Source organism: Thunnus maccoyii, chromosome 19 (assembly GCF_910596095.1).
Source record: "Thunnus maccoyii chromosome 19, fThuMac1.1, whole genome shotgun sequence".
NCBI lineage: Eukaryota > Metazoa > Chordata > Actinopteri > Scombriformes > Scombridae > Thunnus > Thunnus maccoyii.
Window position 1 is genome coordinate 13,982,354 of NC_056551.1, and position 22,839 is coordinate 14,005,192.

Genomic DNA, 22,839 nt, shown 5'->3' on the forward strand with positions numbered 1-22,839 from the left:
GTGAAACCTAAACATGGGGGATTCAACATTGAAATTTCATGGGGGGCGCTATTGAGCCATTTTGCCACAACCATGTCCAAGATCCATAAAACATGTAAATGTTCACCACTTCTGACGCATGTACAAAGTTTCAAAAATTGTGATTGATTTGGACAAAAAACAATAATTCTTTGCATTACAATAATAAAAAAGAGTGTAACGGAGAAGCAAAGCTCTGAAAGACTGTCCATCAGTCAGGTGAATCATCCTGAACTTCTGTGAATCCAAACAAAACTAATAAATATGTCATCATTAAATAAGGAATAAAGAAGTCCTTAGCCAATATACTGTATATGCAGACACTGAAAACAGTCATAAGTTTCTCACTGGAAGGTGAAATCAGTGACTTTCAATATGCTGTTTCTCACTCTTATACTTTCCTGCGTTTTTCGAACCACAACTAGTGTGACATTCAATCTCAGCAGCCACAGATGAGCAGAAAGAGAAACCAAATGAGATTTGAAAGTGAGTGTGGAATGAACTCTTGCCTCTCTCATGGTGTTCTGATTGTAGATAGTCGAAGATTACTATTCAAACATTACAGTTATCTTAAGAGACCCTTTCACCCTGTCACTTAAAAACATTTTTTCTTTTAATTTTTAAATGTTAAATCTCTGTTGAGCTGTTCTGGAGTTCTGGAAAAAAAGTTGTGTATTCATGTACCACTTATTCAGATGTTATTTTAAAATTACACAAGTTAAAGCTACTGAACAATATAATATTCAATTAGACAATAACAGGCAAACATATAAAATTGATCTGTACTAACTAACACAGACTAATCTGGCCATAGTTAAAGTTAACTGGCAACTCTGTGTATTTTCATTTTTAATCAGTTGGTAAGTGCACAAGAACTATTTTTGATCTATAAGCGCTTTGGAAATCAAAAAAATACCGGCATTACCTTTTCAGATGTAAATTTCAACTGAATTCACACTGGAAACGTCACTTGGTGTTGTGAAGTGCAGCCTCACAGAGCTGCTTAACTGTAGACTCTAACCCAGCCTTTCTTGTTGAATTAATGATTTTTTTTTAATCAGTTAATATTAGTTTTGACGTCAGTATTAAGAGGAGTTTGTTAAAATACAAAGCCTGTCAATGGCTTCACTTTGTGAAAAAAAAAAGCAAAGTAGGTTAAAAATGGCTGGCTTCCTCTTGGACTACAGGTGTGGCTCTGGCTCCAAGAGGCTTTTTTAAGTCTGGAGATGGTACCTCTGCCTACCAAATTTCGTAAATCGACATCAAAATTAAAGATTGGGGCTTTGACATTGAAATTTTCTAGGGGGGCGACCTTGAGCCATTTTGCCACATCCATGCCCAAGACCTATACTGGCCACTTCTGATGCATGTGTAAAGTTTCCTGAGTTTTCGAGCATCAAAGCAAAAATACTCAAATTAATTAGGAGGTGCTGAAGAGCCAAAATGCCATGCCCAAACCAAATTTTTATACTAATTAAAGCATTTATTAGTTTGAATATATACCTATGCAAAGTTTCATCAGTTGTTACGCATCCTAAAAGCCTCATACATGTGTTCATTAAATGAAGATTGAGGCACAAAATCCAAAATGGCTGACTTCCTGTTGGGTGAAAAATTCTGAAAAAAAATGTATTATGTGAAGAATGATGAGAGCAATGAACCCACTGGATTTCATACACATAAAAGAAACTTTGTCACAAGATGGCCTTGTGTTTGGGGGCGCTATGGAGTCCGCTGGCCACGCCCGAGCCCAATCACTACGGAACTTTTACAGAACAATTTGCGCCAATTCTGATGTGTGTGCAAATTTTCGTGAGTTTTTGAGCATCCTAAGCCCCTCAAAAATGTAATGGAATACTATAATAATAATAATAATAATAATAATAATAGCTTCAAAAACAATTGGTTCCTCATACTTTCAGTGCCAGGGACTGTTTGGCCCCTGGTACTTTTGTGCTCGAGCCCTAAAAAAAACATCTCTGGCATTCTGTCGCACTGTGAGGTTAAAGCCACTAGAGGACACCATTGCTTGATTTGCTATGCTGACTGTTAACAGCTTCACATGTAGTTCAATGTGCATGTAATTGCTATTAGTCTTAGATTAAAAATAAATTGACTGGTGTCTTCACAATGTACATATTAACACCATTACATACGTATATAAAGTCCACACAAACAAGTCACTTTAAGTTATTGCGTGAATGTTTCTATTCTGTATTTCTTCTGTCAACATCACCAAATTCAAACATGAAAACAGCCACCTCAGAGTAGAATAAATCAATGCTACCATAACCCAACTTCTCCATAAAAATAGAAAATTTTTTTTACTGACAACATACAGTATAATGGAATAAGTAATTGTAGATAATTACTTGTTGCCTAATTAAAATAATAATTGTGTTGCTATGACTCACTATGATGTACATCTTGCACATGAGAGTATGATATCCCCTCCTGTTCCTGCTCCATGATGATTTAAATTTCATACAAAAAAATGCACATAATGCTTTTATGACTTTTACGTTCATGTCTTTGATTAAAATGCCATTTTAAGAGCATTTAAGACCCCCTGAAGCCCAAAAACTTGCTGACACTTGACACTTGCTGACATACTTGTCTTCTTTTGTCAATTTCTGTAAAAAGTACAATAATAAATAGCAGAATTTCTCACCAGAAAGTGAATCAGGTTTAGTATGAGGAGAAGTTTTTATGGGAAAGACAAAAGCTCTGGACTGAAAACTTTATATACTTGTTCACTGAGAGGCAGCTGATCCAACCTAGATTCTGAAGTTAGAAGTAATGGATTCATGATTATTTAAGCCACTTATTGTTATTAATTAACACTTTTACCACCAACATTAATGAACGAAAGAGCTAAAAAAAAAACCTGCATTGAACATTAATGCTTTATTTGCTTGCATTTCTTGAAACCTTTATTCAACACATCAAAATGGTAAAATATTAGACTCTTATACAGACAATAATTTAAATAAATACCATGACTAATTATCATCAACAAACGCAATAAGCAGTATCATCAGAGAAAGACCTAAGGCCTCTTAACTTTTTCTGGAGTATTTGCTATTTTTCTGTAGATTACAGGGGACGTTTAAATAAATGCATTAATAAGTAAATAAGCAAACAGCTAACAGTTGATTATTTTCATTTGGCATCATCACAGTTATCAGTGAAAACTTTTAAGTGTACAATCATTTCTGCAAAGTGCTTTCTTCATTATTTGTCAGAGAAATATTGAGGATTTCGATGCCTAAAGCTTTTCTTTCATCACATGGAGGAGCAGTTTTTTAAAAAACTGCAGAAAGCCAAAGGCATCCCCTTATCATCACCAAAAGTAAATCTCTATGGCACTACATCAGGATGCTTGATATGGTTTTCAGTAGATATTGGTGTAGATATTTGAACTTTACATTGCACTGTATAACTGTTTATTTTAAATACCATGTAAATAATACAAAACCAGTGTACACAGCACAATGCAAACTAAATTTGAATTCACCCAACTGGTGTGACGAGTAGTGTTGAGCCGAATCTCAACGACAAAATTAAATCATCAACAGAAGAAGAATTTTGAACCTCTGTGTATTCAGAGGTTTGCTGGGTAGAGTAGTAAGGCAGTCAGCACAGCCGATAACATTTTAAAAATTGTCATGGTGAAAAACATTGCTACAAGAGTGAGTTTCCATTGTCTTGAAGGTTTGTTGTCGTTGTCACAGTGTGAATTGTTCCGACTTCCAGCATCCCTCCCGATCATAAAGTCTGCTTCCGCTCAAATCCGACACTTAAAGCAAGCCGTCTTGCTCAAAAACGGAGGGCAGAAGCGAGAAGTCGAAGGGCAAAAACTTGACACCGGTCCCGTGGTAGAATTTGTTCTGAAACTCCACCCTGAAATCAAAAGGTCAGGCAAGCAAGAGCACTTTAATGAAGGTATAATAAATGATGAGCAAGGTGAAGGTGAAATAGAGATAAATAAATATCACGACATTTTTAAGTCATTGGGCCTCATGCAAGAACCACCTGTACGAACAGATTCATTCCTAAGAGGCACGTACGAGTGATTCAAGAAAATGTGCGGCATTCATCGGTTTCCTTGTAGTTGTAATTTTCATTTAGGTATGAATGAAATGTATGAGTGGTCCCGACCTGTCGTACGAGACCTGGACGGATAGTCTCTGCCTTTCTTCACAAGGGGAAAAACGCTTGTTTGACTTAGAATTATAATGATTTAATCTGAATGAATTTGGAGTTTAAATATGATCAACTAAAATAAAATATACAACTAAAACAAATTTGATGCAAAATTGATATTCTGTTCATCATATTATCATCTTCATGATAATATGAAGCTCATGGTGTCATCTTCTGTTGCACCTGACAGTGTAACATCACCTACTGTAGGCTATAACAGCCTATTCTCTCGTCTAATATATATGTGATCCTCACATCACCTTAAAATTTAAATTTCATGCTGCCTTACAGCGTAGGAAAAGATTTAAGCTAAGCCCATTCTCTTGAATGAGAAGGTGTGTCCAAACATTTGACTGGTACTGTATATGACAATTTAACAATAGCTACGATTCAAGACAGTATCTGGCCTCACTGTACTGACAGCTCTGAAGAGATTGTGAACTAACTAAGACTCACCAGTGGAGGCGGAGCGCATGGAGGAACGCTGATAAGCCTTCCATGACCAGCAGGATGGACACGGTGAGCGTGGCAAAGAGGCCGAATACAGGGACTAAAAACGCCACGCCCACTCTGGTGGTGATCCTTAGACCCAGACGCATCACCATGGCCCACAACACCTCTGACAGCTCTGAAAAAAGATAGAAACAAAACACATAAAGACACACAATATACAAAAACACATTAAAAAAAACAAATTAATATCAAAAAGGTGATATGATGTGAAGCAGAATCAAAGGTGTGAAGACAGCTTGTGGTGCAAAGATATTTTCACACACAGTGATTGCACTTACGGGCGTGAGCCAAGCTGAGCGCCCAGAGACGCAGGTAGGATGCTGTGTTAGAAATGCAGCCCAGGCAGTACTCTATGGTGTGAATGGCCTGGTGCAGGAGCACATCCGCAAAGTCAAACTGTAAAACATTTAAAATTATTTGCAAGTTACCCCATTTACACAATCAAAAATGAAGGTCAGGTAATATGGCTTTCCTGTTTTAATACAGCATATTACAGTATTTTTGTATTCTAAAATTTACCAAAAACTGCTAGCGTTCAGGTTATTGAATTAGCCTCACAACTGATTCTTTTCTATTGACCTACTTTCTCTCTTCTAATGTGCAAATACAGCACATACTGCATAAACACAAAATGTCGCAGAAATGTAAAATATTTCAACTATAAAGGCAGGAGACTTTGGTGTCTCTTTGACCTCTTTGGGAAGAGCTTCTCTGCTGGTCATTTCATCAAGTCCCTCCTCTTCATCATCTTCATAGGATGGTGCTGTGGAATTGTCATCCTCACTCACACGCCGCACCCTCTCATAACCCTGAGGGGAGAAATCAGTGCTGTTTTTCATAAAGAAATGAACTAAAAACCGCTTAGGTTGAACAAATTCGGCACATATGCCGCAATATTTTTGACTAGACTTACTCTGCGTCTGCCCAGGCCTTTGCCTCCACGATACATCCAATACAAGAAAAGAGGTTTTCCTAACAGCAGCACAGGAACTGACAGCATAGCTATCACAAGTAGGAAAATCTGCAGCCCAGTCTATGGAGTCAAGAAAACGCACAAAACCACATGCATTTACAAGGATCACAATACACTGAAAACAGACAATAATGTCAGATGATGTACTGAACACACACCTGTCCTGGGAACAGAGGACTGATGTTGTTCCCCTGCATGACGAACATGTTGATGAAGTGGATGAGGATGCTGGGAGCCTGGCTGGAGTCTCGTGCGCCAAAAGCCAACCACTTGTAGAAAATCATGAAGACCAGGTAGCCAAAGAGACAGAGCAGGAAGAGCAGCTCAGGAAGAAACAGCAGATAGACGTTATATTTCTGTCGGAAGTGCCTGAAGGGAAAGAACAAAGTGCGGGGATAAAGAAAGTGGTCAGGCAGCAATTATAATCTACCTATCGACTCTACCTATCGATGCTTACCAAAACCAATGAGGGGAGATTGTTTTTAAGCAATAAAACATAACTTGTGGTTATATATAACATGTATGTAACTGTATAGTCCTTGTAAATATGATAGTTTTATGTAGTAGTAGTAGTATGTAGTGTGGTATGTAGTTTTATTGCCAGATTAAATGTTTTATTCGATTCTAATTTAAGATATTTTAGTATTTGTAAATACATTGTCTATGTGTGGTGTGGAAGTGGCTACAACTGAATTGTATAATGACAGTTCAGATGAAAAAAAGAAAATAAATGGGTAAACCTGATATTTTTCCAAGGCAGGCACAAGGCCACAGCTGAGTGTTGTGGAGTGGTGCACCGATGCCAATATTGTGCAGTATAGCATGACCATTAGTGCATTATTGTAATTATACCACAGTTTCATTTGTTACATTTATGATTGGCTTTTGAGACACCTATGATTAAAAAAAGCTGATATTTCTTTATTTTACAAGTCTCTTAATTTCATTTTAATTTCCTAGCAAGTCCTTTGGTAAGAATTATGTTACTTTGTGTTTATTATAGGTAAAATTGAGAAAATGTTATGTGGCAGTTCACACAGTAAGATTGGTTTCCAGAGGGGTTTTCTTAAAAGAATTCCTGAAATCCTGATGACTGACAAGATCCCTTTAAAACTACCCAAAAATATATATATTTATTTGTTGGAAACTATTAATTGAACGACATCTCATTTTACCAAGAAATACTAAACATATCAGTTCCTCTCTAGTAAATTATTAGAAAACTATGGGACCTGTGACTTAAGTGTTACCATAAAACAAAGTGAAAAAGTTCAGTTACTGCAGATTCTGTCAAAACTATTTGTTTTATAATATACAGAAATAATGCAAAGCATCTTAAGACATTACTTCATGCTGTGGTCGCTGTCTTTCTTGCATGTTTTACAGTCAATTCTGTGTCTTTCATTAAACATCATCTACTGCTCACTGGAGGCTCATTAAAATACTCAACGCCAATAAATTTGATCACGTCATTATTGTTCGTTTTTTGCCAATAGAACCACTGATATTGGTGTGTGAGGCCTCTCTGGCAATTATTGATCGGTTGCTACGTTACAAATATGAAAAGAATTGTACTAGCTGTAGTGTTGTATCAGGAGATCCTGGCACAAATAAAAATAGCTGTCAGCAAACCAAAATGCAATGGTGAATGACTGTTGTATAACAAAGGATAGATAATTAAATCTACAGCTTTACTCCATCGGCCACTCTCAAATTCAATTCTATTAGGTCCACATGTTGATGCCTGGCACTGATAGATGCTCATGATGTAAGTACATAAGGTTACTGGCAGGGAATTTGAGCTCGAGTGACTCACAAATGATTGAAGACACTCAACACCACTCCGAAGCTCATGTGGATGACGCCAATGATGACTGACATCTTCATCTTATAGGAGTTTAGGAAGGACAGCCGGTTCACTGCCATGTTCCATATCTGTTGCAACATGAAGAAGCATCTCAGTGAAAACTACAATGACTCAAAATATTGTGACAGCAGTTGTCTAAGTGCATTTACTCACAGGATCAATGCCAAATGGATACGGCCCACTGAAAACACCACTGACATTGGGGTCTAACGTGAGCAAAGTGTTTGTTTGAAGCGTTTTGTTTCTGCAATGGAAAAAAAAGATACGTATCAATTAAAAAAGAAAAGCACATAAAAATAATATGGTAAACAAAAATGATGTATCTGAGTGTGTATTTCTGTTAACTCACGTCCACTGCTGACTTGTGAACATAGCGTTGACACTCCAGCCAGAGCCAAATATATTAAGAGACTTGGAGAAACAGTCGTTGTAAATGAGCCCAGTGTAGATGGAGAAAAGCCCCATCATTAGGATGATGTAACGTCCGTTGAAGAACGTCATCCATATCTGAGCGGAGCAGAGACACAGCTATCAGCCAAAACTAATTTACAATAATCAGACTCTGCATTTTGGATGAGAGGAACAACATTCCAACCTCATTACTGGATCGTTTCTTCTTCTGCGTCTTTTCCGTCAGCACCATCCACAGCGCAAAGAGACTCATTACCATCCCGTGCCCCAGGTCGCCAAACATCACAGCAAACAGAAAGGGGAACGTGATGATGGTGTAGGGAGCTGCCAAAGAGAGAAGCATATTACATGTATGTACTCTTCCAAGGCTGCACTTAACAAAGAGACACTTTCACATTTTTTCTTTACAAGACACAGTATGAGTTCTTACCTGGGCTTACCTCGCGATAGTCCCCCACCCCATAAGCCTCCACAATGCTCTGAAACCCCGACGTGAACTTATTCGTTCTTAACAGGGTAGGTGGAGTGTCAGTGCTTGGGATGCGGTTCACAAAGGACGGTACAGTGGCATCACCTTTTCTCTGATAGAAAAAAAGAGGAAAGAATTTAAAGAATGCCACTGACATCAGTACTGTTTCAACCAGCAGCAATCAGTAAATGTGGATTTAAAATGCACACAAGAAAAAAACAACTTGATGATTTTTGGAGCTCCCATCTGGCATTTCATGTTGTTCAGATTCTATTTAATATCAAATATTCACAGATTTGAGTAACTCTAAGACCAAATGGTTTTCATTTGCACATTCTGGGTAAGAAATATAAATATATGCAAATGAATGCAAATGAAAAAAAAAAACATGAAAGAAGAAGAAACAATAAGCAAAACACATTAATTGAGTGTAGCAGGACTTTAAGGGTGCAAAAACCTTCTGAACAAAGGTTTATTCTCTTACCCTTCTATCTAATGTGTGATTAAGGCCACGCACGTAGTCTATACTAATTGCAAACACTACTTTGGCTTCCACAAATAGTAAAACTTGACTGCTTAAAACTTGTTGTGTCAAGAGTGACTGCTTTGATGCCTTAAATCAAATGCGTTTTATTCACAGGTAAACAGACTAATCTCAGGTAGTCGTGCATGTGCTGCTTGTCCTAAACATAGCTGCAGCTAAGCATTTTCACAACACAGGAAATGTGCAGCTGTGATATAACTGCATTGTCTGGTGCGGTTTGTCTGTCTGTAGAGATTCTCAGTCATCTAGGTCATGATACATCCAAAAGAGCTGAGTCAAGGGCAGCTGGACTTGTTTTAAATTGAGACAAATTTAAATTTAGTTTTGGCTTACAGAGGACTTACTGAAAATATGAAAAAAATGCTGCTGTGATTTGAGCCTTCAGTGTTATGTAAAGGTTTATTAAGCACAGTGTCACAGTGAATAAGAATGATTTTTCCCCAAACAACAGATGAATAATAGCGACAAATACACACAATCACAAAATCATCAGCTCTAAAACCAATTTTTATATAATGTAGTTTTTACTCACCGAGCCTTCTTCTAGTGCCCCCCGCAGGTTTGCCAGGTCACTGACGGGACACCACACTTCAGCAATCAGACACTTGTTGGTAACATCGAAGCTGCAGAGGTTGAGGATATGATAGATTGCCTTCATCTTTTTCACCTGCACAACCCAGGTATATGCCGACTCCGAGGCCTTCTGCAGAACCTGCCTCAGGTAGTCCTCGGTGCGGTGCAGCACCTGCAGGAAACTCCAGTTATTATAAACTCACTAAGAATGAAAGTATAGTGTGTTATATGTTGTTCCTGTCTGGATCAAAAGCCCCAAGGCCGTAACAGTCCTACATTGTTAAGATCTTGGATGCGTGTCCTTAAGCTGTCCAACACATCTGCCCTCTCCTCGTCATTCTCAGGGTGTGGATAAAGATGGCAGTGGTAACTGAGGACAACAAACAGAGACAGATGTGTATTTTGATGACAAAAGACAATACATGACATATTGACAGATGAGGTCAGGCTGTGTTGATGACATTCTTACCAATCACAGATTTTCTGAACTTTCTGTCCAATCTGGTCTCCCCAGAAAGAGATGAGGAACACAACACTTTTGCTTATCTCACCCTGAAACAACACAGATTAGACAGGTTATTACTACAGTCCTACAAAAAGTAATAAAACTATTTAAGTAATACTTATTTTGGCTGATACATAAGTAGGATGTACAATACAATTTTCTTCACATGCCATCTAAATCCTGGTCACAGAATTTTACTTTAAATCCCCATAATTTTAAATGATCTCGTTATTATTTCCCTCTTTTTCTCAAAGGTATTTCTCTACAACTGTAAGTTTTCACAACAGTGATCAAAGTGATTCATTATTAAGAGTTTCACACTCAATGACTCAGCAAATCTGCTTCATCACAACTGTGTGGATGTCGTTTGATCAGATTTACATAAGCGACATAAGCAAGTCATCATATTTTCATTCAAATGTTGCTAAACTCTAATTGGGTCATGGAAATCCTTTTTCCAACAGAGCCCTGCACCACTAAATACCAGTGAGAAAAGGAAGGACAAACACAGAAATGTGTGAAATAACCAAAACTTAGGTAGATAATTGTGTTCATATAGGACCCCCTCGCTCATAGTAAGAAGTGGACTGAGAAAACAGGTTTTCAGGGGCTTTAAAAAACTAAAATAAGTCATTCCTGTTATATGAAGTACATATTTCAACTCACAGTGTCGAGATCAGCGAGGTTCTCATCCACTTCTGTGTAGCTGAGGATGGTGTAACCCTTACAAACTCGCCATAACATGCGCTCGAAGGCCTCGACCTTCACCCGTTGGATAAGACCTGAAACAAACCTACAACCGGGAGAGATCAGATTAGATTTAGGACTCATTTCTTAATGATAGTGGCACCATACACACTGTTATATGGCTGTAAAAAATATATACTGCAGCTCACCCCAGCTTTGCTCCAAGTCTTTGCATACCGGTGCATCCTGTCACCGAGTCTGTCTCCATGGTGGGGAATTCTTCATACTGGGGACCAAGAGCCTCATGCTAATTATGAAAAGGAACACATTTCATTCATGACAGCTTACATTAACTGCTCCTAACATGGTTGTACACAAAGCTGATGTGATGTTCACACGTTGTGATGTTTAGTCTCACAAATCCCTGTCTGGCATAGACATCATTGAAGCTCTCCGCTGTATCCCTTTTTTAACGCGGCTGCCTTGATGTGTCAGGTGCTGCTTGTAACGGCTGCATTTTGACCATGTCATTAATTAAAAGTCAGCACCGGTTCCACCTCTGTCACCCGGGGAAACGAAACACGTCAGCGACAAGAAAACAAGATGCCGCTGGCGACTTGAGGTGAGGCATCCTGCCTGAGATGCAAACAGAGTTGGACTGGGGAATGCGGTATGTGACAGACTGTTGGTGTGCGTGACAAACAAGATGCTCAGCAGACGAATAGAGATAACACTCACTCTCGAGCGGCTGTGTATGAAGGTCCGCGTGATCTTCAGCATGTGTGTGTACTCCGTGAGCTCCAGGAGGTTCCTCCGCAGCTTCTCTTTGTTTCTCGCTACCTCGCTGAGCTCCATCTCCAGCCTCTGAAGCTGCTCCTGAACATCACCACACATCAAACACCAACTTAAGTCTGAATTCAGCAGCAGGATAACCTGTTCAGTAAACCTGGACAGCCAAAAATCAACAGTCATTTTAGGTGGAATCTCAAATTGCAGCATTTGTCAGCTATTAATTAGTTATAAAGAGGACATATCATGAACATTTCCAGATCTATATTTATATTCTGGGGCTCTACTGGTGTATCTTTGCATGATTTACAGTTCAAAAAACTTCTTATTTATCTTATGCAGCCCCTCCGTTCAGCCTCTGTCTGAAACAGGCCGTTTTAGCTCCTGTCTCTTTAAGGCATCCGATGAGCCCACTCTGTTCTGATTGGTTAGCTTCCAAAGGCTATGTACACAAACAGTAGTGGTAAGGTTTCACTTCTTTTTCTCGTTCTTTACTGAAATGTCAACATGTTCAAGCCCAAATCCGATCCGAAACATGTGAGTGGACAACATGAACAACACGAAGAACAACCTTAGCAACAAAGGCTGTGGAACGGATGGCTGTTTGTGGGCATCTGCGAACAATCTGATGTCATCACTAGGAGGAAGTAGAGGTAACTTTGCAAACAGAGCATTAAGAGCAGGCTGAAGGGAGCATTTTTACATACGTTAACCTGAAGTTTTGGAACTTTGACAATGTTTAACATCAACATTTGACATTAAAACAAACATTACATACATAAATGTACAGAAAATTATATGTCCGCCTTAAAAGTATGCACAGATAGATGACAAATCCCGGTAATTATCATATAACCTAATATGACCCATTGTAGTAGCAGTATTTGCAACAGTAATTTAGTTTCATAATTTTTCATGCTGTAGTTATCATACATAGATAGACCTCAGGAGGTAAATTGCATTTTTGAAGCAGTCAGACAAGAAACAAAGTAAAACATACAAATTGAAATTTAAAATAGGATATAAAGTATAAAAGTAGCACTCAGTAGCAAAATATAAAGGATAATGAAAACTAAATGAAAAAAATAGTATGAAATATGTGGAAAGTGCACAATCAGTGCCTTTACATAGACACTAGTATTCACATTATGTGTTGTGCATGTATGTAACGTCATAATCTAGTTACAGAAAACTGCATGACCCCTTATCCCAATTCTTAGAAACCTGAACATAATGAAATACTGAAACAAGGATATAACAGCCTGTTAACAACTCATCCAGGTTTCTAATAATTCTCCACCAAGCGTGCAGGAGTGTCCTCGACTCCTGTTATGTAGCAGTTAGTCCAAAAAACAATCAATATGATTGATAAATGATGTAATGATGGGCTACACGCCGAAATGAAAGTGAAAATCTGATATAAGTAATGCAGAGGATAAATGTTATTGTCCTCTTCCATTACTGATGATTACATGGAGAAGCTAAAACCAGCAGAGTGCTAAATACAGGCAGCTGAAAACTAAACAGTTATTTAAACTCCTGCTGTGCAGCCAAAATTTGTTCAAACCTTCTGACCTTAATAATAAATTCTAGCTGAGATCCCAAAGTTTCCAAATATATCCAAATTTGGGAAAACGTGTATAAAAAGACACACAGGACAGTGAATATTTCCATTTGATGAACTGGTGCAGCCGAAAAAAACATGTCGTCTTGAGTTTTAATATTTCACTCAGTGTAAACATCATGTAGCTTTGATGAAGAGCTGGAACAAGATGATACAGTATGTGACACTGACAACCATAAAGTTACTTGAAGGGGAAAATGAAAGGAAACTGGATGTTGAAGACTTAATATAGAAGAGTTGACGGCATGTTTGCACCACTTTAGATGATCAAAAACCTGAATAATGTATCTACTTGTATGCAGAGATATGAATAGCCGAGTTTCTCTAAGTTCCATTATAACATTATATCCCAAATATGATCAAAACCACAGTAATTGGTAAATACTAGTGTGCATTGAAAAACATACTTCATTTTACACTATGAACAGAGTACAAAGTTGGCGCTTTTGTAGTAAAATTAGATTCAAATGAGAACTCACCATGATCTCTAGGACTTGTCTGGGGGGAGGTGCAAGTGGACTCTCATCCTCCTCAGGAACGGCTATACGAGCCTTTTGAATCTCCCTCAGAAGGTAACCTGTCCACAAAAACATGCTATTTGTTTGTTCTTTGGTAATAACTACTGAAATGTCAAGAGAAAGCCGTGTTTGCAGGTAAATCTAAATCTCTGAGAGACTGCTTTGCTAAACACGATCATGCAGATAATGCCATCCAGGTTTCGGGCTCTACTGTACCCACACGAATTATCCCAGGTGCTCTCTTACCCAGAATCCTCTCCATCTCCTCACATCTCTTGATTTCGCTGACGAAGCGACGCTGGAATGAGCTGACACTTGGGTTGAGCTGAAACCAGAGGAGCTTCACAGGTCAGGTGGCTCTAAGCTACAGCATTAGACAATGCATGTGCACTAACAAGGGTTCACTGTTTTCAGTATTGTTAAAAAAACTTAATTCATCTACACCTTCCTCTACCCAGACCAGGTGCAGTGTGGGGTAACTGGCTTAAAACATTAACACATTATCACTGTATGTAATGTTGAAATTAACATCAGAGATATGAAAAGTATCTCCTCATGCAGACAGACATATCTATACAGATTTTTTCACCCAGTCTTTACATTTTTTTTTCCAAACTGGACTGCACAAGAACATTTAGGCCTATTTATGGAGTGGATCCATCCACCTCTCCTAAAGCATATGGACTCAGAAAGAAAAGGTAAAGTAGGTGGTGTAGAGTCTATTTATTCTGTCTTCGTTATAAAAAAAAACAAACAAAGAAATAATTAAACACAAAGACTTTAAACTGTTTGTGCATCACACTTACATCTCGAAACTCGACCAGACCCAGCTCTCCGAGCTCACTGATGCAGTCATATTCAGAGCCGGACTGCAGGAACAATTGCGCCAAGCACATCTCCTCACTCCGAAACACCATCTTTATCTGCCAGACAGGTCTCCTCCGCTGCTTAATAATCCCTCTGCAGCTCCTCTGAACCTACACCAACAGCCGTTCACTATAAACGAAAATATAGGACATCACAGAATGCTACGAGCTCGTGCGTGGCTCTAAACCCCTTAACCAATTAACATCCGCACGAGGATTAATTATAGTCCATTAATATTGACGATTTTCAGAGGGAGAATTATCCTCATTCTGGGTCTTGTTGTAACGCCGTTTTGTCTCCTCTCAAAGCCGTCCGATGTCTACTGAATAAACAATATGAACACAAAGACAGAAAGCTCCGTTATGCACCTTTTGCACCGAACGATCACGGAGAAAGGCGTCATCCTGTCGGCTCTGTACCTTAGACACCTGTCATTAAACACGGCAACTACGCAACACAGGCCGGACAGAAGGCAGCAACAGGCGAACCGAGAGATAAATCATCAACCGGCCACGTAGACAAATTGGGCTAAAAGCGGCTTCACACGTTTAAACATAAAAGCCCCAGTGAGAAATAGGCTACGGCCTTTATTCGCACTACGTCGCCCGGCAATTGACACAGATTGCGTCTCCGGGTTGCCAGGTTTGTCGCATCCTCTGAAATGATCGTCTGATCTTGATTTAGAGGAGGGAGGTGTTACAACGTGGACCACTATGATTTGACGGTAGACAGATGCATACGACTACATATAACAAATACAAAAACAGACTGTCTGTCTGTAATTATGTTAAACATCAATTAATTAGTCAGACATTTAACCTGGATATAGGATTTCACACCAACATCATGTTATTTGTTGTAGCTACTCAAACCTAAATTTGCTTCACATACTGAAGTATAATGTGCTAAAACAAAATACTGGATGAGATGTAGAGTAAATAAGTAAATGAGAACTGTAAAAAAAAGAAAAAAGAAAAAGATTAAAACACAAATTTTCTGTTAAAAAAATTATAAATGTAATTTACTCACATTTATTTATTTGTTTATTTTTGGAATAAAACCTGCTATAGTAGCCTATACATTTGGGGTCAAAGCAGCTCTATTAATTCCTTTGTCTCGTTTTAATTTATGCTCATGAATGGCAACATTTTTTAAAAAGGGGGCTTAGTTTACAAACCTGGCAACCAGCGCATCTTCTTATTCAGTTCCATCACTGAAAGCGGGCCGACCATCTGCTCCTCTTTGTGTGTGAAATCCTTTATTTAGGGAAGTTTGGGGTTTTTATATTAAATTTAGCATCATTATAAATATTCCTCATCGATGCATAATTAATATATTAATTTAAAAGACCCGTAGATCACGTGTACCGGTGTCTTTTTTAAAGAGACCCTTTGGCTACATGTGTTTCAGCGGTAAAAATACAAGCTGTAAGCTATAATGTGAATAAACACAAATGTTACTGAGGGTTAGAAAAATCTGGACTAAGCTGTTCATTTTATTTTGATTTTTTTGTTAAATCAGGCATTTAACAAAAACACGTTTATGCTTTGTGTTAAATCCACACAGCTGCAAGTGTTAGTGTTAGGGTTTCAGTGATCCAGTGGTGGACTCAGGCTGTCTGGGGGCAGGGGTGAAAGAATATAAAGGACACCTGATACATTCAGTGGGCCCAATCAGCAGAGAACAATGATGCATGTTTAGTAAAAGGCTACATCCCCAATTAAGATTTTATAGGGTTACTAAGAATGTAAGGAAAACAGTTCTGTTTTTAAAAGGATTTACTTTTTAAACATTTATTTTGCAAACATCTCTGTAATAAAACATTTTAAATGTTAATTTGTCAAACACATCTGTAGTTAAAACATGGAACTATTAACACTTTGAGAATTAGCTGTTTTGAGAAGTCTTGTCAGGTAAGCGAGAAGCAAGATCACTGAAATAAAAGGAGAAATTCTTTTGGCCATGAGTTTCTAAATGGTTACGACCTCGTTATAGTCAGTTGGGATCAATGGACAACAGCAGAAGATCTGAGAGCCTTCCTTCTCCACATCTGCCTGTAAGCTGCGTTTTGAGCAGCTTCAATGTTTGCCCAACTGATGCAGTTGCAGTGAGTAGCACTGTACCAAAATCAACTGAATGGAATAAAGTCAGCTGTAACAACTACACAATATTTTAAGGGTGCTTAATTTTCCTGATGATCAGCCTACCTAAGGGATGCATTCATTTCGAAAATAATGGCCATCTAAAAGTCTAAAATAACTCCAATGTAAGGGCATCTTGTAGGGCAAAGTATCTCATGTCCTTCACTGGAAGGGCACTTCACCATGTTTTTTGGTCACTGTGAGGGCACTCATCATGGCATCATGTTATCTCCCCTAGAGGGCACTCAATCCCTTTTTTCATTAAAAAGTAACCCAATTCTGCACTTCGGGGAACCCTAAATGGCACTTTTTTTCACTAGAAGGGCACCCGTACAGAACCTCCAGATTACTTCTTTACAATGGCAACTCATAGGGCACCACATTACATCTTGTGGGGGTACTTTACAGGCCACTATCACACTTTCTTCCACTGAAAGGGCACCATGAGGGCACGTCATTCCAGATTATCACATATAGAGGCACTCTATAGGGCATTCATCCTGACTTACCCATAACTAAGACAGCGATAAGGGGGATAGAGCCTAGCACAAGCTTGTCACATTTTGTGATATATTTTAGTTTATTGAGAATGGCTCTTGGTCTAGGTTCAGAGGAGCTGCAGAGGGATTATAAGGCAGCAGCACAAGAACTTTAACTTTTTTCTTTTACTGATGTAGATCCTGGTTGCTTTTAAAGTTGATGAAGATAATAAGTACAAATATTTGTTATTTTGATTCTAAAATATACTTGGATAGTTAAAATAAGTAGGTCTACAAGTTTTTTTGTTCAGCAAGGAGAGAAGTAGGACTCCTTCATCACAAGTAGCATACTTTTTTAAATACTTTTTATACATAAATTGGTGTCTTTGCCAAGGATAAAAATAAACAGAAATTTTCTATTTAAAAATATAAATGTAATTTACTCACATTTATTTTTTGGAATAAAACCCACCATAGTAGCCTATACATTTGAGGTCAATGCAACTCTGTTAATTCCTTTGTCTCGTTTTAATTTATGCTCATGAATGGCAACTATTTTTAAATATGGGGTTAATTTACAAACCTGGCAACCAGCGCATCTTCTTATTCGGTTCCATCACTGAAAGTGGGCCAACCATCTGCTCCTCTTTGTGTGTGAAATACTTTATTTAGGGAAGTTTGGGGTTAATAAGTTAAATTTAGCATCATTATAAATATTCCTCGTCGATAAATCATTAATATATTAATTTAAAAGACCCGTATATCACATGTACCGGTGTCTTTTTTAAAGAGACCCTTTGGCTACATGTTGTCATGTTTCATGGGTAAAAATACAAACTATAAGCTATAAATGTGAATAAACACAAATGTTACTGAGGGTTAGCAAAGTCTAGACAAAGCTGTTCATTTTATTTTTTTATTTATTTTTTATCAGGCATTTAACAAAAGCATGTTTATGCTTAGTGTTAAATCCAGACAGCTGCAAGTGTTCACAATACAGTAGGCTGCATTTACAAAAGACGCTTCTGTCTTTAAGGACAGGTTCACAATTCACATAAGTCTGTCTTAAAACTATAGTCAGGTGCCCAAATGAACACCGACAAGTCTTTCTTGTTGTAATCATTCCTCCAGATCACAATGACCATTAGAGGATCCCCTCAAAATGCACTTACAATGTAAGTGATGGGGGACAAAATCCACAGTCCTTGTTTTTGAGCAAAAATGTATTTTGTTTGTTTCTTTATCTGAAGTTCATGAGATGATTATATTGTCACTTTTAAGTCCTCAGACCTTGAGCCAGTCTGTTGAGCTCCTGCGACAGAGCCGTGACTGTGTCCAGGATCCGTTGCTTGTCCTTCTCTTCTAACCGAGCTTCACATCGCTGAGCGAATTTATCAGGATGCCACAGCGCTTGCTGTTTACGTAGCAATTTACGAAACAGCGGCACGTCCTTTCTGTCCACGCCGTGCAGCATCACATCCACCATCTCCTGCACCGTCCCTTGCGGCGCTGGCCACGGGATGTCACTGTAGCTCAGCTTTTTGCTGCCTTCTGAAGAACCACCTTGGAAAGTAGCTGCGCACCTTTCATCGTATCGGCGCTTCTTGCCCTGCCGAGTCTCTTCCTCTTTACGCGCTGCTCGTGCCAGATACTCCTCATGTTCCCTCTGCAGCCTTTCGTGCAGCTCCTTGTTGCTTTGCTCTTCTCGCTCTCTCTCTTCTTTACTCTTCCTCTTTTTCCACCCAGAAGACGACGCTGCCAGTCGTTGAGCTTCTGCGTGTTTTTTATCAAAATACTCTTTTCTAATACGATCAGCCCAGTCCCCAAAGTCTTCCTCATCGTCATCAACAGGAAGAAAATCATCAGCTGTGAAACAAATACAGCAGTGTTATTGTCAGAGGAGAAAGTCAATATAAAAGTCAGAATTAAAGTATGAGTTTCAAATTTACCGTCATAAACTCCAAATGTTTCACAGAATTCATCCTCGCATTCACCAAACAGCTTCTCCATCCACTCTCTCTCAGGGTCCACTTCAGGTGGACGGCTCATGTTCGCTGCAGTCTGTGAAGAATGTAAGTAAATGATATGTAAATATGACAACCACCACAGATCACATCTGATGCTAAAGAATCAGACTGTACCACTTTTTACATGTTTTAGTCCATTTTCTACAAATCATAAATATTTCAAAACTATTTTTAGACGTTTTCTCATGTTCGAAGCAGCCACTGGTTTTGATATATTTGTGTGTGATATTAAAACCTACTTAAAGAGAACTGAAGCTGAAACTCTGCTGGTATGATGTGTTCTGACATTAGAGATTCTGATATCTCATACTTTGGACATTCGCAAATTCAGTTTTTATAGAACCAACCCTGAAAGACACTCAGGACATGAATGCATCATACCAGGAGACTCATTTTTATATGAATCTGTCTTTTCATAATGGCCACCTGAAAAGTACTTAAAAAAAATCTAAAATAGTCCAGTATACTTGGGATAGTGGTAATGAAGATGCCACTGCAATCGTACATGCATGTTTCAATGAAATGTGAGATATCAGATGGTAGAGGGTTTATGGGAAATAGACTGATGACTTGACCAAATAGCGATAAGTAAGGTGTTGTTATAAGGCGTACAGTCTGATCAATACTAGATTTTTAAAAGCTAATACTAATTGTAATATTTGATAGTTTTTAATATCTCAGACATTAGCCGAAGATAAAATTCTCTGGAGGACAAATCTGGACCAAATGTGAAAAAAGTGGCTAATTGATTAACTGTGAAAAAAAATCAACAGATTTATCAATAATGAAAATAAGGATTAAGAATAAAGATTTGGATGGCAAAAAAAGTATCTTCAGTATCCCCTTGGGAAATAAAATGGTGAGAAGGAACATTTATTTATTACGAACCTTACTTTTAATGGCTAAAAAAGGATTGCAATCCTGTGGTTGCAGCCACAACCTCCAAACATGAAACAGTGGCAAGAAAAGATTATTGAGGTGTTTATTATTGAAAAGCTGAATATACTATACTATGATACAGCTGAAAATTGACATTTGTATGGATATATGGTCACCATGGATATTAGCTATGTCAAAAAAAGAGCTAGAATATAGAAAATTGTATCTTTTGTATTTTTATTGTTGTCTAATTGTTTTTTTCATTATTATTTTGCTGTTGGTTTAGTATTGTCTTCAGTTATGATGTCTCTATTTCATTAAGTTTATATATAATATTAATATATGTAAGAGGATGTGGAGATGTGTATGTACTAAACTATAATGAGTGTTTGAATTGTATGGCAGCAATAAAAAGTTAAGTAAGTAGAAAGAAAATAATCGTTAGTTGCAGCCCTAATAGCATGAGTTTAATATCTTTGAATTTATGAGTGTTGATATGACAAATCAAGCAATTTGATAACATCCCGGTAAATGTGGGCATTTTTTTACTCTTTTCTGATATCTTATGGACTAAAATCGACAAAATAATTGACAGATTGATTGTTAGTTGCAGCCCTACTTTTTTAGTAACACCTTCACTACACAGTGTGTGACTATATCTGTATCTAAATGTGTAACCTACCTCTTTGTTTTTCATCCAGTTCAGCAGGTCCTGAGGTGTGACTCCAGCACTGTTTGAAGTGTTTGTAGCTTCTGGACAGCTCTCTCTGAGAGGCACAACCAGGTCATCAAAGGCTAAAGAAAACACAAAAGTCAACATTTTGAATAAAAACGGTTAAAGGCTAATAATTCAGTAAAAACTTGCCTTCCTCACCTGTTTTCCCGTGTTTCAGAGCCCTGTTAGCAGCTACATGTAGCGCGGTGTCTCCTCTCCGGTCCCTCTGGAGAACATCGGCTCCGTGTTTCAGCAGCAGCCGCACAACAGCGTCGTCTCCCCGGCAGCAGGCCAGATGCAGCGGGCTCCTCTGCCTCCTGCCCTGGGAGAAGTTCACATCCAGGTCGCGGTGCTTCCGCAGGTACGACTTCAGCTTCAGCAAACGACCCTCATCCACGTATTTCCACACCCGCTTCTGTTTGTGAGACAACGACATTACCTACAGTTGTTGTCATGTGTGGCTTGTGTCAGCTTCAAAAAGGCTTTAGCATTATTAGCATAGTTAGCTAACCCAGTCCTTCCTTTTTGTAGTTCCGAAGCCAGCCGCGGCCACGGACACAAAAGTTCCGGGGACAACAAGGTTCCGGTGTTGTCACTAGGTGTCAGTATTGACTATGTTTCTACATCAGCCATTAAATGATAGGTTAGGTAGATAGATAGATAGATAGATAGATAGATAGATAGATAGATAGATAGATAGATAGTAGGGCTGAATGGTTTTGAAAAATATCTAATTGTGATTATTTTGACTGATATTGCAATAGTGATGTGATTTGCGATATTAGAGGTAATGATCATTTTTACAACATTACTCTAAGCTTCATTAAAAACATTAAAATTATTATTTTTGCGGGGATCTGTACCAAACAAAGATGTTTTCTTAAGTCTGTAGAATATGATGTGTAGGCCAGGACATGTCTGCTGCATGGCAATATTCAATTTAAAATATTTTAACAGACATTTCACATTTCACCTTTATTGCACCTCCTGTGATTTGAAAATTGCATATTGCGATTTCAGTAAAATTTCAATTATTGTTCAGCCCTAATAGATAGATAGATAGATGTGCAAAAATGCATTTCAGAGTTTATCTGAAGCTTATATGAGGCTTCAGCAGTCTGAGTTAGTCATATCAAGTGGATATCTGCCACATTTACAGTCTTTTTAGCATTAAATTCCCTCTTTGTATTTTCTCGGACAGTGTTTCCCTGTTGAGCTGCGGGTGAAGTATAGTAACAAAAAAAGGGACTTTTACACTAAAAAGACTGTAAAGTTGAAGGCATTCTACTTGATTTGACTAATTTGGACGGCTGAAGCCTCATATTAGCTTCAGATAAACTTTTAAATACATTTTTACACAGAAGGAGGACTGTGGACTTTGTCCCCCATCACTTACATTGTAAGTGCATTATGAAGGAGTCTTCTAATGTCCAGTATGATCAGGAGGAATGATTATGGCAGGAAAAAACAATTTCAATATTCATTTGGGAACGTGTTGTTTTAAGACAGACTTGAAAAATTGTGAACCTGTCCTTTAATTAATAAATAAACCCCCGTTACATGCCACTTTTCTTGATTCAGCAGCACACTGCAGCTAAACAGGATGTCCTGAAATCGAACATGCACTCCCTCCTTCTTCATAGAATAGGAGAACAAAGCACCACTATTCATCCATATGTAATTAGGCTTAAAGAAAAATGGAAATTTGGCACCACAGTGATGTTCCCCATAGTTTTAAGACTCTGTTTCCATCTTCTACATGGCTGCTTACTCAGTATTCATAAGCCCTCCCTGCTCTGTGTGGGCTTCTGTGCCTCAACTCTCTTTTCAAAATGCCACCTGTGAGGAAGCTGCCATGTCAAGAGGTCATCTATGGACATTTTTTTCACGATTGACCGTTTTTTTTTTTTCTAAAACCATAATGTGATAACTTAAACATAAAGTGCATATAGGCTACACAATCATGCACAGTCCAGTTCTATTTCATAGTATGTCTTTATTCTGATGTTTTATGACTCAAACTGCGTCACTGTA

The 22,839-nt window shown here is 38.2% G+C and overlaps 2 protein-coding genes across 3 annotated transcripts; both read right to left on the reverse strand.

The window, feature by feature from the left end:
• Positions 1 to 2,910: 2,910 nt before the first annotated feature.
• Positions 2,911 to 15,224, reverse strand: atp6v0a2a (ATPase H+ transporting V0 subunit a2a). 2 transcript variants are annotated; one of them, XM_042395772.1, is made up of 21 exons: positions 14,933 to 15,224; positions 14,504 to 14,693; positions 13,944 to 14,022; positions 13,659 to 13,756; positions 11,505 to 11,642; positions 10,976 to 11,052; positions 10,746 to 10,872; positions 10,044 to 10,126; positions 9,851 to 9,944; positions 9,534 to 9,746; positions 8,419 to 8,569; positions 8,173 to 8,312; positions 7,927 to 8,084; positions 7,731 to 7,821; positions 7,527 to 7,645; positions 5,869 to 6,079; positions 5,651 to 5,770; positions 5,430 to 5,546; positions 5,016 to 5,133; positions 4,681 to 4,852; positions 2,911 to 3,921 (listed from the first exon to the last, which is right to left on the reverse strand). In XM_042395772.1, the coding sequence occupies exons 2-21, from the start codon at positions 14,612 to 14,614 to the stop codon at positions 3,819 to 3,821; spliced, it is 2,520 nt and encodes an 839-aa protein (XP_042251706.1). In that variant the 5' UTR covers positions 14,615 to 14,693; positions 14,933 to 15,224; the 3' UTR covers positions 2,911 to 3,818. The 2 variants fall into 2 exon arrangements, with proteins under 2 accessions (XP_042251706.1, XP_042251705.1); XM_042395771.1 differs by having other exon boundaries at positions 10,976 to 11,073.
• Positions 15,225 to 18,353: 3,129 nt separating this feature from the next.
• Positions 18,354 to 21,337, reverse strand: nfkbil1 (nuclear factor of kappa light polypeptide gene enhancer in B-cells inhibitor-like 1). Its single transcript, XM_042395435.1, has 4 exons — positions 20,965 to 21,337; positions 20,773 to 20,885; positions 19,134 to 19,245; positions 18,354 to 19,050 (listed from the first exon to the last, which is right to left on the reverse strand). Exons 1-4 carry the CDS (start codon positions 21,239 to 21,241, stop codon positions 18,461 to 18,463), a joined length of 1,092 nt encoding a protein of 363 aa, XP_042251369.1. The 5' UTR covers positions 21,242 to 21,337; the 3' UTR covers positions 18,354 to 18,460.
• Between the last annotated feature and the right edge of the window lie 1,502 nt (positions 21,338 to 22,839).

Excerpts from the sequence above, each read along its gene's own strand:
- atp6v0a2a (XM_042395771.1), bottom strand. The coding sequence starts at position 14,614 with ATGGTGTTTCGGAGTGAGGAGATGTGCTTGGCGCAATTGTTCCTGCAG. Across the intron at positions 10,873-10,975 it reads AGACTTGGAGCAAAGCTGGG|GTTTGTTTCAGGTCTTATCC; the intron begins GTGAGCTGCAGT and ends TCCCGGTTGTAG. Across the intron at positions 4,853-5,015 it reads GCTCAGCTTGGCTCACGCCC|AGCTGTCAGAGGTGTTGTGG; the intron begins GTAAGTGCAATC and ends ATCTTTTTTCAG.
- nfkbil1 (XM_042395435.1), bottom strand. The coding sequence starts at position 21,241 with ATGTCGTTGTCTCACAAACAGAAGCGGGTGTGGAAATACGTGGATGAG. Across the intron at positions 19,246-20,772 it reads ACTGGATGAAAAACAAAGAG|ACTGCAGCGAACATGAGCCG; the intron begins GTAGGTTACACA and ends CATTCTTCACAG. Across the intron at positions 19,051-19,133 it reads AACATTTGGAGTTTATGACG|CTGATGATTTTCTTCCTGTT; the intron begins GTAAATTTGAAA and ends TTTGTTTCACAG.